Source organism: Gobio gobio (assembly GCF_949357685.1).
Source record: "Gobio gobio genome assembly, chromosome: 3".
NCBI lineage: Eukaryota > Metazoa > Chordata > Actinopteri > Cypriniformes > Gobionidae > Gobio > Gobio gobio.
Genome location: NC_137099.1, coordinates 19,101,031 through 19,116,788, shown reverse-complemented (window position 1 = coordinate 19,116,788; position 15,758 = coordinate 19,101,031). Strand labels below are relative to the sequence as shown.

At 38.5% G+C, this 15,758-nt stretch overlaps 1 protein-coding gene across 1 annotated transcript in view; it reads left to right on the top strand.

The window, feature by feature from the left end:
* Nucleotides 1–8,747: 8,747 nt before the first annotated feature.
* Nucleotides 8,748–15,758, top strand: part of dlc1 (DLC1 Rho GTPase activating protein) — a 168,267-nt gene continuing 161,256 nt past the window's right edge. The window contains exons 1-2 of the mRNA XM_079813013.1: nt 8,748–9,229; nt 10,345–11,827. Of these exons, the coding sequence (XP_079669139.1) occupies nt 10,412–11,827 (1,416 nt within the window). The 5' untranslated portion in view covers nt 8,748–9,229; nt 10,345–10,411. The remainder of the gene's footprint in view (nt 9,230–10,344; nt 11,828–15,758) is intronic.

Below are 15,758 nucleotides of genomic sequence, written 5' to 3'. Positions count from 1 at the left end.
TCACATGACTAAATCAATACATCGAAACAAATAGTCTAATGCACCAATGAATATGAATAAATCAGGCAAAAATCCAAATCAATATGCACACAGATAGTAGTATTTGGAAAAGCAGTCATAATGCTACATTGAGTTTTGAAAGCAAATGCAAGTATAATCACATAAATTGGTAGAGTATAAAAAAATGAAAGTGAAAACATTGAAAAAATTATTAATTTAAGCTGAATAATGAGAAACATTCAAGGAGATGAACAATTTTAACTCAATTTAAATTCCCATTAAAAACATAATTACCCAAAGAGGACAGAGCGATTTAATCAAAGTTGGTAATGGTTTAGAAAAAAAAGAGATCAGTGTGGGGGGCAGTGCAGGCCATTGAGAATACGAGAGAATACGAGAGCATACGAAAGCATACAACTCTGGAATAAATCCAAGCATCCGAGAAGTCAAGCACAGTCACCACTGACCTTGAAAATGGATCTTCATCCAGAACTGTAATTTTAAAGGCAGAGAAAAGCTCAGTGCTTAACCGAGTGCTTTGTCAAAGGCCCATGTGTGTGTGTTTGGGGGTCAGCCATGACCAGAGATCGTGGGAACAGGATATGGTGGTTATTGCCTATAGTTGTGTGCCTGATCTCCAGGCTCAAGCAATCAATCTAAAGCTCAATGTAGGGGGTCCATGTTGCCAAATAACACACTGGTAAGCTCTGAGATCGACTCGTCTCCCTGGTCAAACTTTGCTTTCATGTCTGCCCACTGTTGTATATCTATTGGAAGATTTCCATCTTAATTAAATACTGAGTTGGAAGCTTAACATACAAAACATACTTAACAAATAAAACATACAGTTAGATATTAGTATGCATATAAGGCAGCTTTAGAACCAAACCATACATCTGTTGTATAGCTTATATTGTACTTAACTTATATGTTATCATTAATTTTATTATAAAATTATTTTATTATCTTATTTTTAATTATTTAGATGTTTTTTTTTCAGCCAAAACCGTTAATTGCAAAAAAAAAATGAAATATAAAATATTTTATTTATAACTGCATTGAGTTTGATATGAATGGATGGAGTCTTTACATATCCCATTTTGTAATTGTGCATTGATTTTTTTTTTATTACAATTTTTTAATTAAACTTATACCCTTTATTTCCTACTTATTAATATTGTATCTGCCCTAAAATGTATGCCTTACATTTTTATTTTAAATTCAAATATTATATTTATATTTAATTAAAAATATTTAATTTGTTTTATAGATTGAACAAAATCAAAAATCTGTGTAGAACACAATATAGCACAACAATACCCAGCCATGAACTGAAAACCAAGAGTAACTTAAATACCCAGTGATGATAAACTGAATATTGAACAGCTGTGATGATTGAATGAGTGTCCATGGAAACGAATGACTGGCGGGAAACTAGGAAAAAAGGAAACAAGAAGCTGATAAACAAACTAAAAGTCCATGAAAATAAAAGAGGAATGCCACCTCCTGTAACCGATGAAAGGAGGGAGGGAGGGAGGGAGAGAGGGAGGGAGGGAGGGAGGGAGGGTGGGGTCTTTGGAGGTGGACAAGGGGTCGGCGCTGAGCAGGAACCAGGCAGGCCCACAGGCAGAAGGAACCAGGGTGGAGTAGACGTAGGAACTAACAGCGATGGAGTCTTTGGTAAGCCCCAGGAGCAGACCGAGAGCAAATGGGGCCGAGCAACACCGCTGGCACTGGAGACTTAGGTGGAGCCACAGCGACGAGTGTCCAAGTTGGAGCCAGAGTGCCTTAGGAATGAAGCAGAGCAGGTAGGACCGAGGACTTAGGTGGAGCCGGTAGAAATGCGTGGGAGAGACAGAGCACAGCGGAAGGCTTGTAAGTCCATGGCGCATGCAGGGAGATGACTGACCAAGGTGAAGCCTAAGGGAGCCCAGTGGAGCCGTAAGGCTGAAGGTCTCTGGTGAAGCTGAGGGAGTATGGAGCCAAGGTGGAGCAAACAAGTCAACGGTCAGAGGTGGAGTGAAGGGCACAGATGCTGGAGGTGGAGCTGGGGGATCCACTTGCTTGTGCAAAGCTGGCAATCATAAGACCCAAGGCTTATCCACACAGCAATGCATCAGGGTAGAAGACTAGGGGCTGAAGGGAAACAGCTGGTGTGGGGCTGAAGGACTGGCTGAATTTGGATGAGAAGGCAGGAGAGGGAGGCTAGGTCAGTAACAATGACACAGACTTGACACAAGGCGACAAAACAGGCTTTGTCCTGGGCAGGACCAGCGGTGATGAACATTTGTGCAGGAAGGGACTAGTGGTGAAGGTTTGTGGGTGGGCAGGTTGGGAAGCAATACCTCTGTGTCCCAGTCGAACATCCATTCCTCAGTCTCCAGCTCCACTAATACTCCCACTAGCACTGATGTTATGGCCGGCTCACACACCTGGACAGCCAGCCAGGTCCTCAAACTTCTCCTCCAGGATGGATGTGCCTGCTGGCTCTGGTGGGCATCAGCTTAGGCACAATCTCAGTGACAGGAATCAGTTGGGTCTCTAGGTCTGTGGTGGGCTCTGGTTCCATAACCGCAGTGAGTGTGGTGTGGATGCGGGGTCTGGCCCTGGAGTGGTGATGGATGTAGTGAGTGGCTGGACGCTGGCGAAGTTGATGCATTTGGCCAGCGTTCAGCAGGAGTTCCCCACAGGCATCACCAGCCGGATGTCGTCATCGAATCCGATGCAGAATCCCTCCATGAGCAAGGTGTCATTACACTGGGTAATGGTGACTGATGCTCACAAACTCCTCAACATACTCCTCCCATTGCAATAGCTCCCTGTGGGACACACATTAATGGGGGCGATCTCATATAATATCTTTCTTAATGGTTGGTTATTTTGTCATGTCTTGGTCCAGATGATGATGAAAGTTCCAAAACGGTTCAAATAACAAAATATTAATTAAACAACAAACAAACAAAGGTAATCTACATATAAAAGGCAGTAGACACAACAATACCAAACACGAAAACCATGAGGAACTTACAGGGTTAGTTCACCAAAAAAATAAAATGATGTAATTAATTACTTACCCTTAAGCCTTGTTTATACTCGACGCTTCTGCAAGAGCAAGAGGGTGCGCACGGCAAAAATGACGTCAACACGGAGTGGGCGGTCGTGCGCGTTGGGTGCGCAAGACCCCATTCCGCCTGCCGGTGTGCAGCGCATTTTTTGTAACAGCGCGTGCGACTCAGCATCCGAAGATGAACGAGTTCTAGGCGAATCTAGCCGAGCATGACGTCTCATCACACCGCCACCCAGTTTGCACATACAAATTAGGTGCTTATATTTACAAAATTAGCTACAAAAGCAGAAATAAGCCCTTTTAAATAAAGATCCATGTTTAATAAAAAAATTCACGAAACTAAATGAAAATGTTTACTGAAATTAGGAAATATTTAAGAGATCGTTAATTTAGTTGTATACATGTGTGCATATATTTTGTTCTCATGTCACAAGTAATATCAAGGTTTATTGAGTTTTACACAATTATTTTGTAGTGTGGTTGTTGGTGAAGTGTACTAAAATTAAAATAAATATCATCATCTGTGTACATTAGCCCACTTCTTCTCGACGCTGTTTCTTGATGGTTTATAGAACAATTACTCCGAGTCGCCCTCTGTCGTTTCAAAGAATAGAACAACGGGTCGAGTATTAACGCCTCGTCCGTTTGGGGAGGAGCGCGCGCAGTTAGTGGAGGCTCGCGCTGCGGAGCCATGCGAAAGTATAAACACGGTTTTATGCCATTCAACACCCATAAGACCTTTGTTCATCTTCGGACCACAAATGAAGATATTTTTGTAGAAATCTGATGGCTCAGAAAGCCTTCCATTGGCAGCAATGACATTTCCTCTCTCAAGACCCATAAAAGTTACTAAAGACGTCGTTAAAAAGTCCATCTCACTACAGTGGTTCTACAATAATTTTATGATGCGACGAGAATAGTTTTTGTGCTCAAAAAAAATCTAAATAACTTTATTCAACAAGTTCTTGTCTTCCGTCTGAGCCTCTGACGTGAACTCACGAAGCACCATGACGCATGCGCGAGAATATGACGTAGAGCCGGCGTTCGGCATCAAGGAAATGCACACTTTAGCACCTTTTGAGCACTACACCAAGACCTAAATCTCAATCAATGTAGAATTCAACAGCTTAGATACGGCACATCTTCCTCTGCTTGTAAACGAAGTTCCTCGCTTCTGGGTCATGTGTCAGAACGCCGGATCTACGTCATATTCTCGTGTATGCGTTGTGGTGCTTCGTGAATTCACTTCAGAGGCCCAGACAGAAAACTGAAGTTTGCAAATACTTTTGATGGATATGCACAGTTGTACCTGATCTGCCTCTTCCCACTTTCCATGCAAATTATGGAACAGTTTGTCTTCTATCTCAGTAAGCAGTTGTCTGACATTTGCATCAGATTTGAATTTGACAACTTTTTCACTTTCTCCTTCAACCGAGCAAAACTTTCCAGCAGCCCCACGTGGCCACCTCAGGTTAAACTGACCGTCCACCAATAATAAACTATACGACACAGGAATGTGGGAGCATTTCCTCTGGACACTCTGAGCAATGCTTATGGAGCACAGGGCAGACCAGATGGGACTTCTGAGTACTTCATGAATGGCTCATTCTTTATCCGGAGTCATGTGACTAATGATGCTGTTATGTGAGAGCGGAACTCTCATGGTCCTAAATGGGCATGCTTCCGCTCTGGAGGAGCGAGTGTGGGTGTGTTTCAGCATTTCGTAGCAAAGATGACAGGTCCTGCATATACGTACACCTTTTACCTATTACTCATAGTTAAATAACAGTACAGCTTAACCTCAAATGATGAATACGACTAATTTTTATAGTATGCATGAGCTGTTTATATATCAAGCTATCATGATTTTCAAAGTTTTAGGAAATAACAGTTCATTGTGGTCAGAACATAAAATTGCATAGTGAAGATGAATATTTTAAGTGTGATTAGTGGATAATCTGAGTCACATACACACATGTTGGGTTTCCATATTTTTAGGGAACGTTCCATAGACATAATGATTTGTATACTGTACAAACTGTATATTCTCTCCTCTAACCCTAAACAGAAACATACAACTTTTTTTACATTTTCAAAAACTTAACTTTTTAAAATCACAGTATGATTTATAAGCTGTTTTCCTCATAGGGACCAAAAAATGTAAACTCAACTCACCTCTCAACTTGTGCGTTTTGTCCCCAAAACCACACACATACACACACACACATACACACACACACACACACACACACACACACACACACACACACACACACACACACACACACACACACACACACACACAAAACCCACAATATCTGGCCTTTTAAATGGTCACAGTCTGATGTAGACCTACTTTGTCATGAGTTCATGTGATGTTTGGCCTCTGGTCAGAGGAGCAGGAATAGCAGAGGGTTAAGAGTTAGAATTAGGACAGTACAGTTTTCCCATGACAAAAACTCCTTCAAACAACCTCCTACACACACCACACACAAGGCTTCTATCTGGGAGCTTGTGAGTGTGTTCAAAATCAATTTGCTTAACTATCATGGATTGAGTGAAAGGATGGTTTTGGCTATACAAACAGAAGGCCATGTAACGGAGTCAGATTTTATTGTCTGCATTTTAGTTTTGTCAGTTTCCAGCATTATGCAATCCTTCCATATGCAGAGCATATATCTTAGGTCCACAGAAAGTCGGTTTAAATGTGAAGGACAAAAAGAATGTGACAGACAGAGACAGAGATACATAGGAGGAAGATATTTATTGCATTATATTTTATTTTAAAGCAGAAACAGTAATACAACAAAGGTTTTCTATTTTAATATATTTTAAAATGTAATTCATTCCTGTAATGGCAAAGCTTAATTTTTAACAGCCTAATTACTCCAGTCTTCCGTGCCACATGATACTTTAGAAATCATTCAAATTTTTGCAGTTTGAAGGGTTCTTTGATGAGCAGAAATTTCAAAAGAATAGCATTTGACATTACATATCTATACTATAAATATCATTATTAATATATGAATGTGTAACTAATATGTAACTATATGATATGAATATGTATATTATATGACTGCTTAGAAGATTTTTGTACTCGGTTGCTTGCCCATTTCCATAGGCGTAATTTGCAGTTAGGACAGATGTCCCCACCATTTTTTGACAAAGTTGATTTTTTCCCCCATACCCTTTTTGAAAGCCACTGAAAAAATGGTTCGTGGTGAGCTGAGTTATTGGCTATAGCTTTTGAATGTATGATCACAAATGAGATTTTTTATTCAAAGTACAGTGTCATTTTATTTTGACAAGGAATCCATTTTCTTGCTGCAAAATATGAATATTATGCAGAGGAAAGTGCCTAGATATAAACTTCTACTGTGTGTAATACATCATATCATGAATAAGATGAACGAGTATCAGTATATGAATGACTCACTCAGAATGGCAACCATTTGTGGCATGGTTTTATACAGTATATTTAATTATAATATTGTTGCATGTGGGTAAAAACAAATCATATCGTTCAAGGAAAAGTTTACCCAAAAATGAAAATTCTGTCATCATTTACTCACCCTCACGTCATTCCAAACCTGTGTGTGGAACATAAAGAGCGAAAATAGAAAGAAGAAAGAAAGAAAGTCTCACAGGTTTAAAACCACATCAGATTGAGTATGTTTGTGACAGAATTCTTTCTTTCTTTCTTTCTTTCTTTCTTTCTTTCTTTCTTTCTTTCTTTCTTTCTTTCTTTCTTTCTTTCTTTCTTTCTTTCTTTCTTTCTTTCTTTCTTTCTTTTTGGTGAACTATTTCTTTAAATCACAACATTAACATTAAATCAATATCAATATCAACATTAGCTTCCCCTCTGTCTTGCCTAGACTCATTTGCATAAATGTTTGCATAATGGTTTTCTCAACTGTGTTGTGTTGCTGGACACAAATAATGTCACCAACAATCACTGTTGTATGAAATAGCCAACCCTCATTGAAAGAGAATGACTTCTGGTCGCTCTGCCACTGTAAATGACTGTCAGTGTTACATCCCTTTACTCTGTATGTGTCCCAGGTCCTTTCCCTTTAAACAACAAATCGAGAGTGTGAGAGAGAGGGTGACCATCAAGAAACATGTCTATATTAGGCAATGAATAGCCAACTCACACACTGAAATGCACTATACCTTATTTTCCTTTGAAGCTGCCCAAGAACAAGCAAGCCACTGTCAAAGAGTTTTGACATGGCCTTTTTCCAAGATATGTAGAAAAATGTGCCTCGAGCAATCCTGGCTATAACAGTTCTAGTGATCTTTGAGGACCTCTTAAAAAATCAATAATAAAATAATAATAATAATAATAATAATAATAATAATAATAATAATAATAATAATAATTGGTAATTATCAAATGTATTATTATTATTATTATTATTATTATTATTATTATTATTATTATTATTATTGTTGTTGTTTTTGTTGTTTTAAATAATATAAATTATTTGTGTAAAGGATCTTTCTGCTAAATATAATAAGAAACAAATATATATAATAATAATAATAATAATAATAATAATAATAATAATAATAATAATAATAATAATTATTATTATTATTATTATTATTATTATTATTATTATTATTAGTCATTAATAACAATGTTGTTATTTTTTAATGTTAGAAAGTACTTCAAAGGATGTTAATATAATGAACTGCTAAATAAAATAAATAAATAAATAAATAAATAAATAAATAAATAAATAAATAAATAAATAAATAAATAAATAAATACATAAATACATAAATAATAATAATTCAATATTTTATCAATATTTGTGTGAGGAAGTTTGAGCTAAATATTATTATTATTATTATTATTATTAATACTAATATTATTATTATTTTATTTATTTTAAGTGTTTGGGTAAGAACGCTTGAGCTGTTGCATTATGAAGTTGCGTTAGTTATCTGAAATGAGTGCCAAAACATTTCTGCAATCTGACTTGAACCTCTGACTCAAACTTTTACACAGAACCCTGTCTGCCTCTAATCAAAACCGGAGAGTGCTTTTCCCAGCTAACAAACTGATACACACACATGGAGGCGTGGAAAGAGTGTATGTGTGTGTGTGTGTGTGTGTGTGTGTGTGTGTGTGTGTGTGTGTGTGTGTGTGTGTGTGTGTGTGTGTGTGTGTGTGTGTGTGTGTGTGTCTGTGTGTGTCTGTGTGTGAATGTCTGTGAGTGGAAAGGGAATTTGGCATGCCGATTTTATAGGAAGAATTAAATGTCATGAACAGCACGGAAATAGAGGGGGCAGAGAGAGAGAGAGGGAGAGGGAGAGAAGTAAGAAAAGTATTCAACTGTCAGTTTCCAGATGAACTGCACAATAGAAAGGATATGAAGAGCCTGGTTTCTTAAAAGAGAAAGCAAGAAATGGAGGAGGAGAGAGAGAAAGATAAACAGTGACTTAAGACTCCAAAACAAACAGAACAGTCATCTCAAGCTAAAACTTCTAATACCGTCTAGATGACAACACGCTCTCCACGTTTCTAGCTCCACGCGTCTCTGTTTTATTCTCCTCCTCCTTGTTTCTTCCAGGGAGAAAAAGCTCCAACAGGAACTGACCAAGATCAGTGATCGCCCCAGACGTCTGGCGAGAGATTGGTAGAAGCGAATGGCTTCCTCCTCCCTCTTGTGGAGTTCTTGCATCATCTCTCCAACCGCTTCATTGACGGAAAAATGCAAATTGGTTGCAGAACCAATTAGGGACGCTTATTGCAAAGGAGCGCTGCCTCTTTGACAGCTGAACATTTGATATATCAACAGAGCTGAAGTCCTAGTCTAGAGGCTTCAAACTTGGATACATTTATATCTCACCTTGGAGAATTATTCAATACAGAGTGTATTTTTCTGTATTTCCCTTTAGACCTCTTCAATGCAGGAATTGTGTTTGATTGCATTGCATGGGACCATAGAGAAGTTGTTGACCCCTGGAGACACATGACCTTGACGTCTTGGCTGGCTTGAGAACAGAGCTAGCTGTGTCAGAGGGTGAGCTCACCACACGCCGGGGAGAGTGGGTAACTGGCCACTCCATCGCCAAAGACGAACGGTACCAACACAGAGTGACACGCTCACAAGGCCAGAGGAAGAGGAGGACAAGAGGAGAGTCGTCCAGGTACTAATGCTTAGACTGTCCATCTGCTTATCAATCTCTTTATAATGTCTACTGCGCTGGCTTGCTATCACGTTTTCGTTGTTTATATACAAACTAAGACATTTAGTTATTCTAGCAGGCACTAGAGACTAATATTGAGATTTAGACATTACCAAACATGCACAAAGTAAGTTCAAGATGTCAGTGACGTGAGCAACTAAGGATTATCTTTCTTTACGGCAAGATAACTGTCTTTATCGAAAACGAATAATCCACAAAAGTGCTTGCCAGAGGCAACCGAGCTCTGTCAGGCTGGACTTCACGACCAGATGTTTCACAGAGGGAGTAACTTCTGGCCAGATGTGAGAGGAATGTCCTGGTTAGGACCTTCTCTCAATGCTTGCCACTAACCGCTGACTTCACATAGACGTCATGAAGATCTATCAGACCTAAGGGACTACAAGAGCTTTTGCCATTTCACCACGCTGTGTGGTTTTCCCCCAACGGTCTTTTATTACTGCACTTCTTTCCATCTTGAGATTTTCCTTCTGGTCTAATTTTAAAAAGAAGTCAGTCCTTGGTGGCTAATCACTGAAGAATGACTTGTGCAAAATGTAGCGAAGTATTACTGTACTTTTCAGTGGGTGGAGGGTCTGGTGAAATGCTTGGCTGACTCAATGATTGGCGCAAGGGCAAATGTGATTCGTCAATTTTTTTTTTTCTCTTTGCGATTCAGTCATGCAGCTGTTTTTGAAATCTGTATTGAATATATAAGGGGTCCTCAACGTTAAAAAAGTATATGTTTATACAGTATATTATAACAATAATCATTTCTGTATTATCCAAAATAAGTCAAAAGCTGTGAACACTTCAATGTTGGTTAGTGTCACACTTGGTTCTTCAAAAATAAGTCTAGTATTTATAATATTCACAAGGTTTGTGGCATATTAAGTTGTCAATGCGCTTTTCAGTGTAACATAGAACAGACTCTTCAGACTAAACAAGTTTAAGAGCACTTGAGATTCAATGTCAATAGCATTCATTACATGTGGCATTTACATTTCTCTCACATGTGAAGATTGCATCGTTACTCATGTGTTTGACAATGAAGTAAAACATTATTTCTCTCTCTGCAGAAGGACCTCTATCTGGTTTCGTAGGCCGTAATAATAAGGCTCTATGGGCTAGCAGAGGGATCTGGCCATGCCTGTTGCCGTTCGTAAGAGAAGCTGGGAGGATCATGTGACCCCACGCACAGGATTACAGTACAGCTATGATGACCTAGACTTGGTCTGCTGCCATGTGCGGTACCAGCGTGGCAGGTGTGCCTCGATGCCTGAGTGTGGTCATCACCAGCCTTGGACTTTATCCTGCCCTAAAAATGATATTGGAGTTGGAATGAAAAGGATAGAGAAGGTAGTGCAGAAGTTTCAGGGTGGATCTCAACCTAACTGCGATGGTCCAAAGAGCCAATCATTGCTGCCTGGAGACACTGTCAATGAGACAGCACGGCACAAGAGTGACCAAGATAGCAGTCTACCTTCAGACAACTTGGCAGATCAAGATGAATTGCAGTGTTCTGCTTCGAGAAATTTGCAAGCTCACAATGGAGATCCAGATAATAAGGAGCTAAACAAGGATAAAGTATCTGCTCCCCATAGCCTGACACATCCTGTGCCTACTACCACAGTATTGGCTCAAATAGAAGAAACGAATGATTCATCAAATGTGTTGAAGGACAGTATCTCCTTAAACAACTCTGTCAAAGTTGACTGTTCTGAACTAACTTATACCAAAAGTGGAATTTCTGTAGAAAATACAGAATCGTTGGTGAAAGTCACTGCGAGTAGTCAGATGTTACGTGAACACATGAGTGTCACAAGCGGGATCACAGACCTAACTAATAAACCTCCCACCTCTGACTCACCACAGAAATCTGCTGATCCACACATTATTGTGGAAGGACAATGTTGTGAAATGTCTGAACAGACTATTTTAACATCTGGAAAAGTTGATTGCTCGTACTCAGATGATACTACGATCCCAAACTTTTTATCCTCATCAACTTCTCAAGAGACTCATCACATTCCAGAAGCTAGCTTGGATGCTAATAAAGCAAGTCTAGTGTGCAAACATCCCATTGTGACTCGAGGTCTACAAGACAATGATAATCAGGAGAGTGATGGCATTTTAAACTGTTCTGATCTTTCTGATCATGAGATGTTAAAAGTTGGGAGTTTTAAAACACCGGCTTGTGAAACTTCTCAACTGGAACCATTTGGAAAAATGGACCCAATGGAAGCATGGCATGATTGTTCCTCAAAACTCCAGACCATCCATGAGGGGTCCTTTCCTGAATCTGGAGATGATGCTTCTGCTCAGATATCATCAGAGATGCCAGAACATTCAACATGTACAGACTTAAACACCATTAACCAGAGTGAGAATGTGACAAACCCAGAGGATCAAAACTCAATGCTAAAGGAACCAACTAGAGGAGAACCTCAACCTGAGGGACTCTGTGAGGAACATCGGGCAAATCAAAATAAAATTAAAGCCACAGATCCTGAGATTGTCCCAAAAGCTGAAAGCTCCCTTGTCAAGCTTCGTACAAAGAAGGTAAGATGTGTGTGTGTGTGTGTGTGTGTGTGTGTGTGTGTGTGTGTGTGTGTGTGTGTGTGTGTGTGTGTGTGTGTGTGTGTGTGTGTGTGTGTGTGTGTGTGAGAGAGAGAGAGAGAGAGAGAGAGAGAGAGAGTTAATAATAATGTATGTTTTCGATTGGACTGAAATAGTCAACATCTTTAAATTGTGTAAAGCTTATGACTGGGTTCAATAACTTTTCCATTCAGTTTTATTTTTACTCAAGGTACATAAAAAGACGAAAAAGAGATGAAAAATGCTTTTTTGCTCTTGGGATTGTTCTAATTATGTCTTGCTTATGAAGGTCATCATCAGTCAGTAAGGGAAATTCTGGGGGAATTTCCACATAAATTGTCTATAACAAAGCTATTAAGCATGCAAATAAATTGAAATCGGGAAAAGTTGTCCTATTTAATGCATCACAAGATTTTAATTAGTTTCGTATTAAACACTGCATTGACTGTGCTTCTTATTTATTTATTTTTGGGTATTTTTGCAAGTTTTTATAGACCTTATTCACAGCAGTGCCATCTTTGATTTTTGACGGGAATGAAAGCGAGGATGTGAGGGATAGACATACAGCTCTTCAGTGGGTTGTGCTGTTATTTCATGTGTTTTTGGATTGTTCTGCTGACGGAACACTGCAAAATTATCTTTCCAAGAAATTCCATTAGGCAAAAAACTCCAGACAACATTAGCTGTGGAAAATTATAAGTGATCTAGGAGCTTTATACGACTTTTTACAGCGGATGCCATAAAAAACACAGCAAGTCTATCCCTCACAGCCTCGCTTTCATACCTGTCATGGCGCTGCTCTGAATAAGGTCTATTATAGCAGCACATTATAGAGACCATAGAGAGCAGACTGGAAGTTATGGGGGTAGAAGACAGTGGGATTTGCATCTGGCTTGTTTCAAACCTGCATCTTCCATGTGAGCAACGCAGATCATACTGTACTGTAGTTCTGTTTGCATCAACCACTCAGAACACCTTATTAACCACATAACAATGCCATGACAACAACTCAAAACATATTAGCATAGTGTTAGCTAAGCTTGCACATGCAGAGTTTTTTTTTTTTTATGCATGTGAGCATAAAGTCTTTTATGCTCACCAAGGCTGCATTTGTTTGATCGAAAATCATTTTGATTTGGTGCTCAAGAAACTTTTTTAGTAGCACTTTATTTTACAATACTGTTCCCCATGTACATACTATGTACTTAGTATAGTAATTGCAATAACTGGGTAATGACTATGTACTAACCCTGAACCTACCCCTAAACCTAACCTTAGCCCATGTAGTTACCTTATATTACCCAGTACTTTTTTAGGAAAGTACACGCAAGTGCACGTACTGTAAAATAAAGTGCAATCATGAATAGAAAGTTCATAAGAACAGTATTTATTTGAAATATATCTTTTGTGACTTTTTTATTTATTTAATGCATCCCTGCTGAATAAAGGTTTTCATTTCTTTCAATAAAAACCCTTTGAACTTGTACTTTTTATATTATTATTTTTCTATGATTTTGCATGCCTCTCTTCATGAGTGGCCAGTACGCATGCTGGCTTTTATTTTTAGCTGCTTACAAACCAGTTCCAGCATGTTTCTTCTACAGACGCTTTCTTCCTTCTCCATGTTTGTTCTTGCTTGTATACACAGTTTTGATTAAAAGCATTTATATAGCGCCATACTTTTCAAACACCACATCATAAATCACTATGCCAGCTCACTGCCACACCCTTTTGAAAGCAATGATATCACTCCAGCTTACATACTCGGCCATGGGCATCTGTGGAATGTTTCACAGTCCAAGAAACTGGCGTCACACGAGACCTACAATGGCACGTATGAGAATGTGTAGTCATTGTGTGTCTGCTGATGTGTGACAGATGTGGTATGTGTAATCCGTTTTGGGTGTGCTTGTATGCATATATATTTTTACCTTTATGTGTTTGTGTAGGTGATTGACAGCAGCCCGCCTTGCCAACCTCGGTCCCTTAGGTAAAGTCTCTCAGAGTTTTCTGTGTTTATTCATCCTTGCCCTATTCCACAAGACCCTGGAGGCGTCGTCCAAAACACAGTCATTATTTATACAGCAGGATCCATTAGACAGGAACCAGCCCAAGCAAAACACGCCATGCTGTGTAATTGTCATTTATTTGTAAGGTTGAAATCCAGGGCTGGTGGCTGGAGTTCTTGTGGGGATTTGTGTTTGTTACGGAGCGCTGGAGTGAATGCGAGCCATTTAAGGGCTTGAACGACTCTTTTCTACTGCTAATGGAGACATGAACTATTATAAGTTCAAGGACAGAGTGAGCAACGGGAGTCTTGAGTGTGGGAGTTTTTGTTTGACATACGAGTACAGAAGGAATCCTGCTTATTCCAACGATCTCTTTCTTTGAATGAGCAATGCAAGCAAAGGATTATATTAGTTATGTAGACGGAGAGATAGATGCTCAGTTGGTTATTCTCTCAACAACACAGCAATGTTGATTATAGAGATAATGAGACCAATGAAGTATTTCCCTTTTCACGCATGATGCTGCTCACACTCAGACACTCTGAATGTGCTGGATTGTGTCAGTGGTGGGATTTATCAGGGAGTTGAAGTATGAATCTGGGCTTCATGGTGGATTTGGGATTCTTGGAACTGTTTAAGTGGCACTAAAACAGTGACTGTTTCAAAAATCACTCCCCATATTGAGCAACTGTCTCACATTCTCTATCCCTTTGTTTGTGCACTTGTGAATCTTTGGTTAGACAGAGAATTGATTTGACTCATAAATTATACACTGTTAGAAATTTATAAGAGATTTTACAGTAACTTACTGGCAACACTGTTGCCAGTAAGTTACTGTATTTGAGATTTACAGTACAATAACCGCATTTCAGTTTACAGTAACTACATGTTACTGTAATTTTGTAATACAGTACCGTTACTGTAAACCTTGGTTAACAGTGCATTAATCCTAATTCTATTCAATCATTCATACTTACTGAATTACATTAATTCTTACATTAATCTATCCTACAGAAGTAATCCAAACAGACAATTATTATGAAATATAAAATTCTTTATTTAAAACATTTTAAGTGCTTTAACTTAAACATGTAAATGTGTGGAAAAAGTTCACTTTAAAACATCCTCGAATCAAATATTATTTTCAGAAAATCATGTATAAAAGTAATCAGAGTGCATTCAATATCACTTATTTTACATTTTATTTACATTTACATTTATGCATTTGGCAGACGACTTGCATTGCATTCAAGATACACATTTTACATTTTGTCAGTTCTTGCTTTCCCTGGGAATTGAACCCATGACCTTGCTAGCGCCACACACTATTGTTTGAGCTACAATTTTAAAAACTCTGCAGAAAATAGTTGGTAGAATACTGTAAATAGTTGGTTGAAGAATACTGTAACTTTGGTGCAAAATACACATATACATGAATAAAATATAAACAAAGAGCAAATTAATTCTGAAACAAGTTATCACAACGCAACACAAACACAAGTTTCATGTCTGTACCGATCTGTGCCATCTTCCACATTGGATGATTTCAAACAGGAACCAGGATTCTGCTCCATTATGGCAAGAAGTCCCTCTAGATAAGAATGATATGAAGTTAGTCATACAATTTGAGTATACACAAACTTTTTACACTGTTGGAATTTAATAAAAAATTAAAATCCCATTACAATTCATCATAATGGTAAAATACTATTTTATAGACAGTTAACACTTTGAGGTACACCTAGCTCAACGTATGCTGTCTAGTCTAATTCAGTCCTGCAATGCCTTCATGAAGATGTGAAATTAAATGTTCAGTTTTTTGTTTTAGCTGGTGATTCAATGTTATAAATATTTTGAAGAATGTACTTTGTAGTGATGCTGAACCT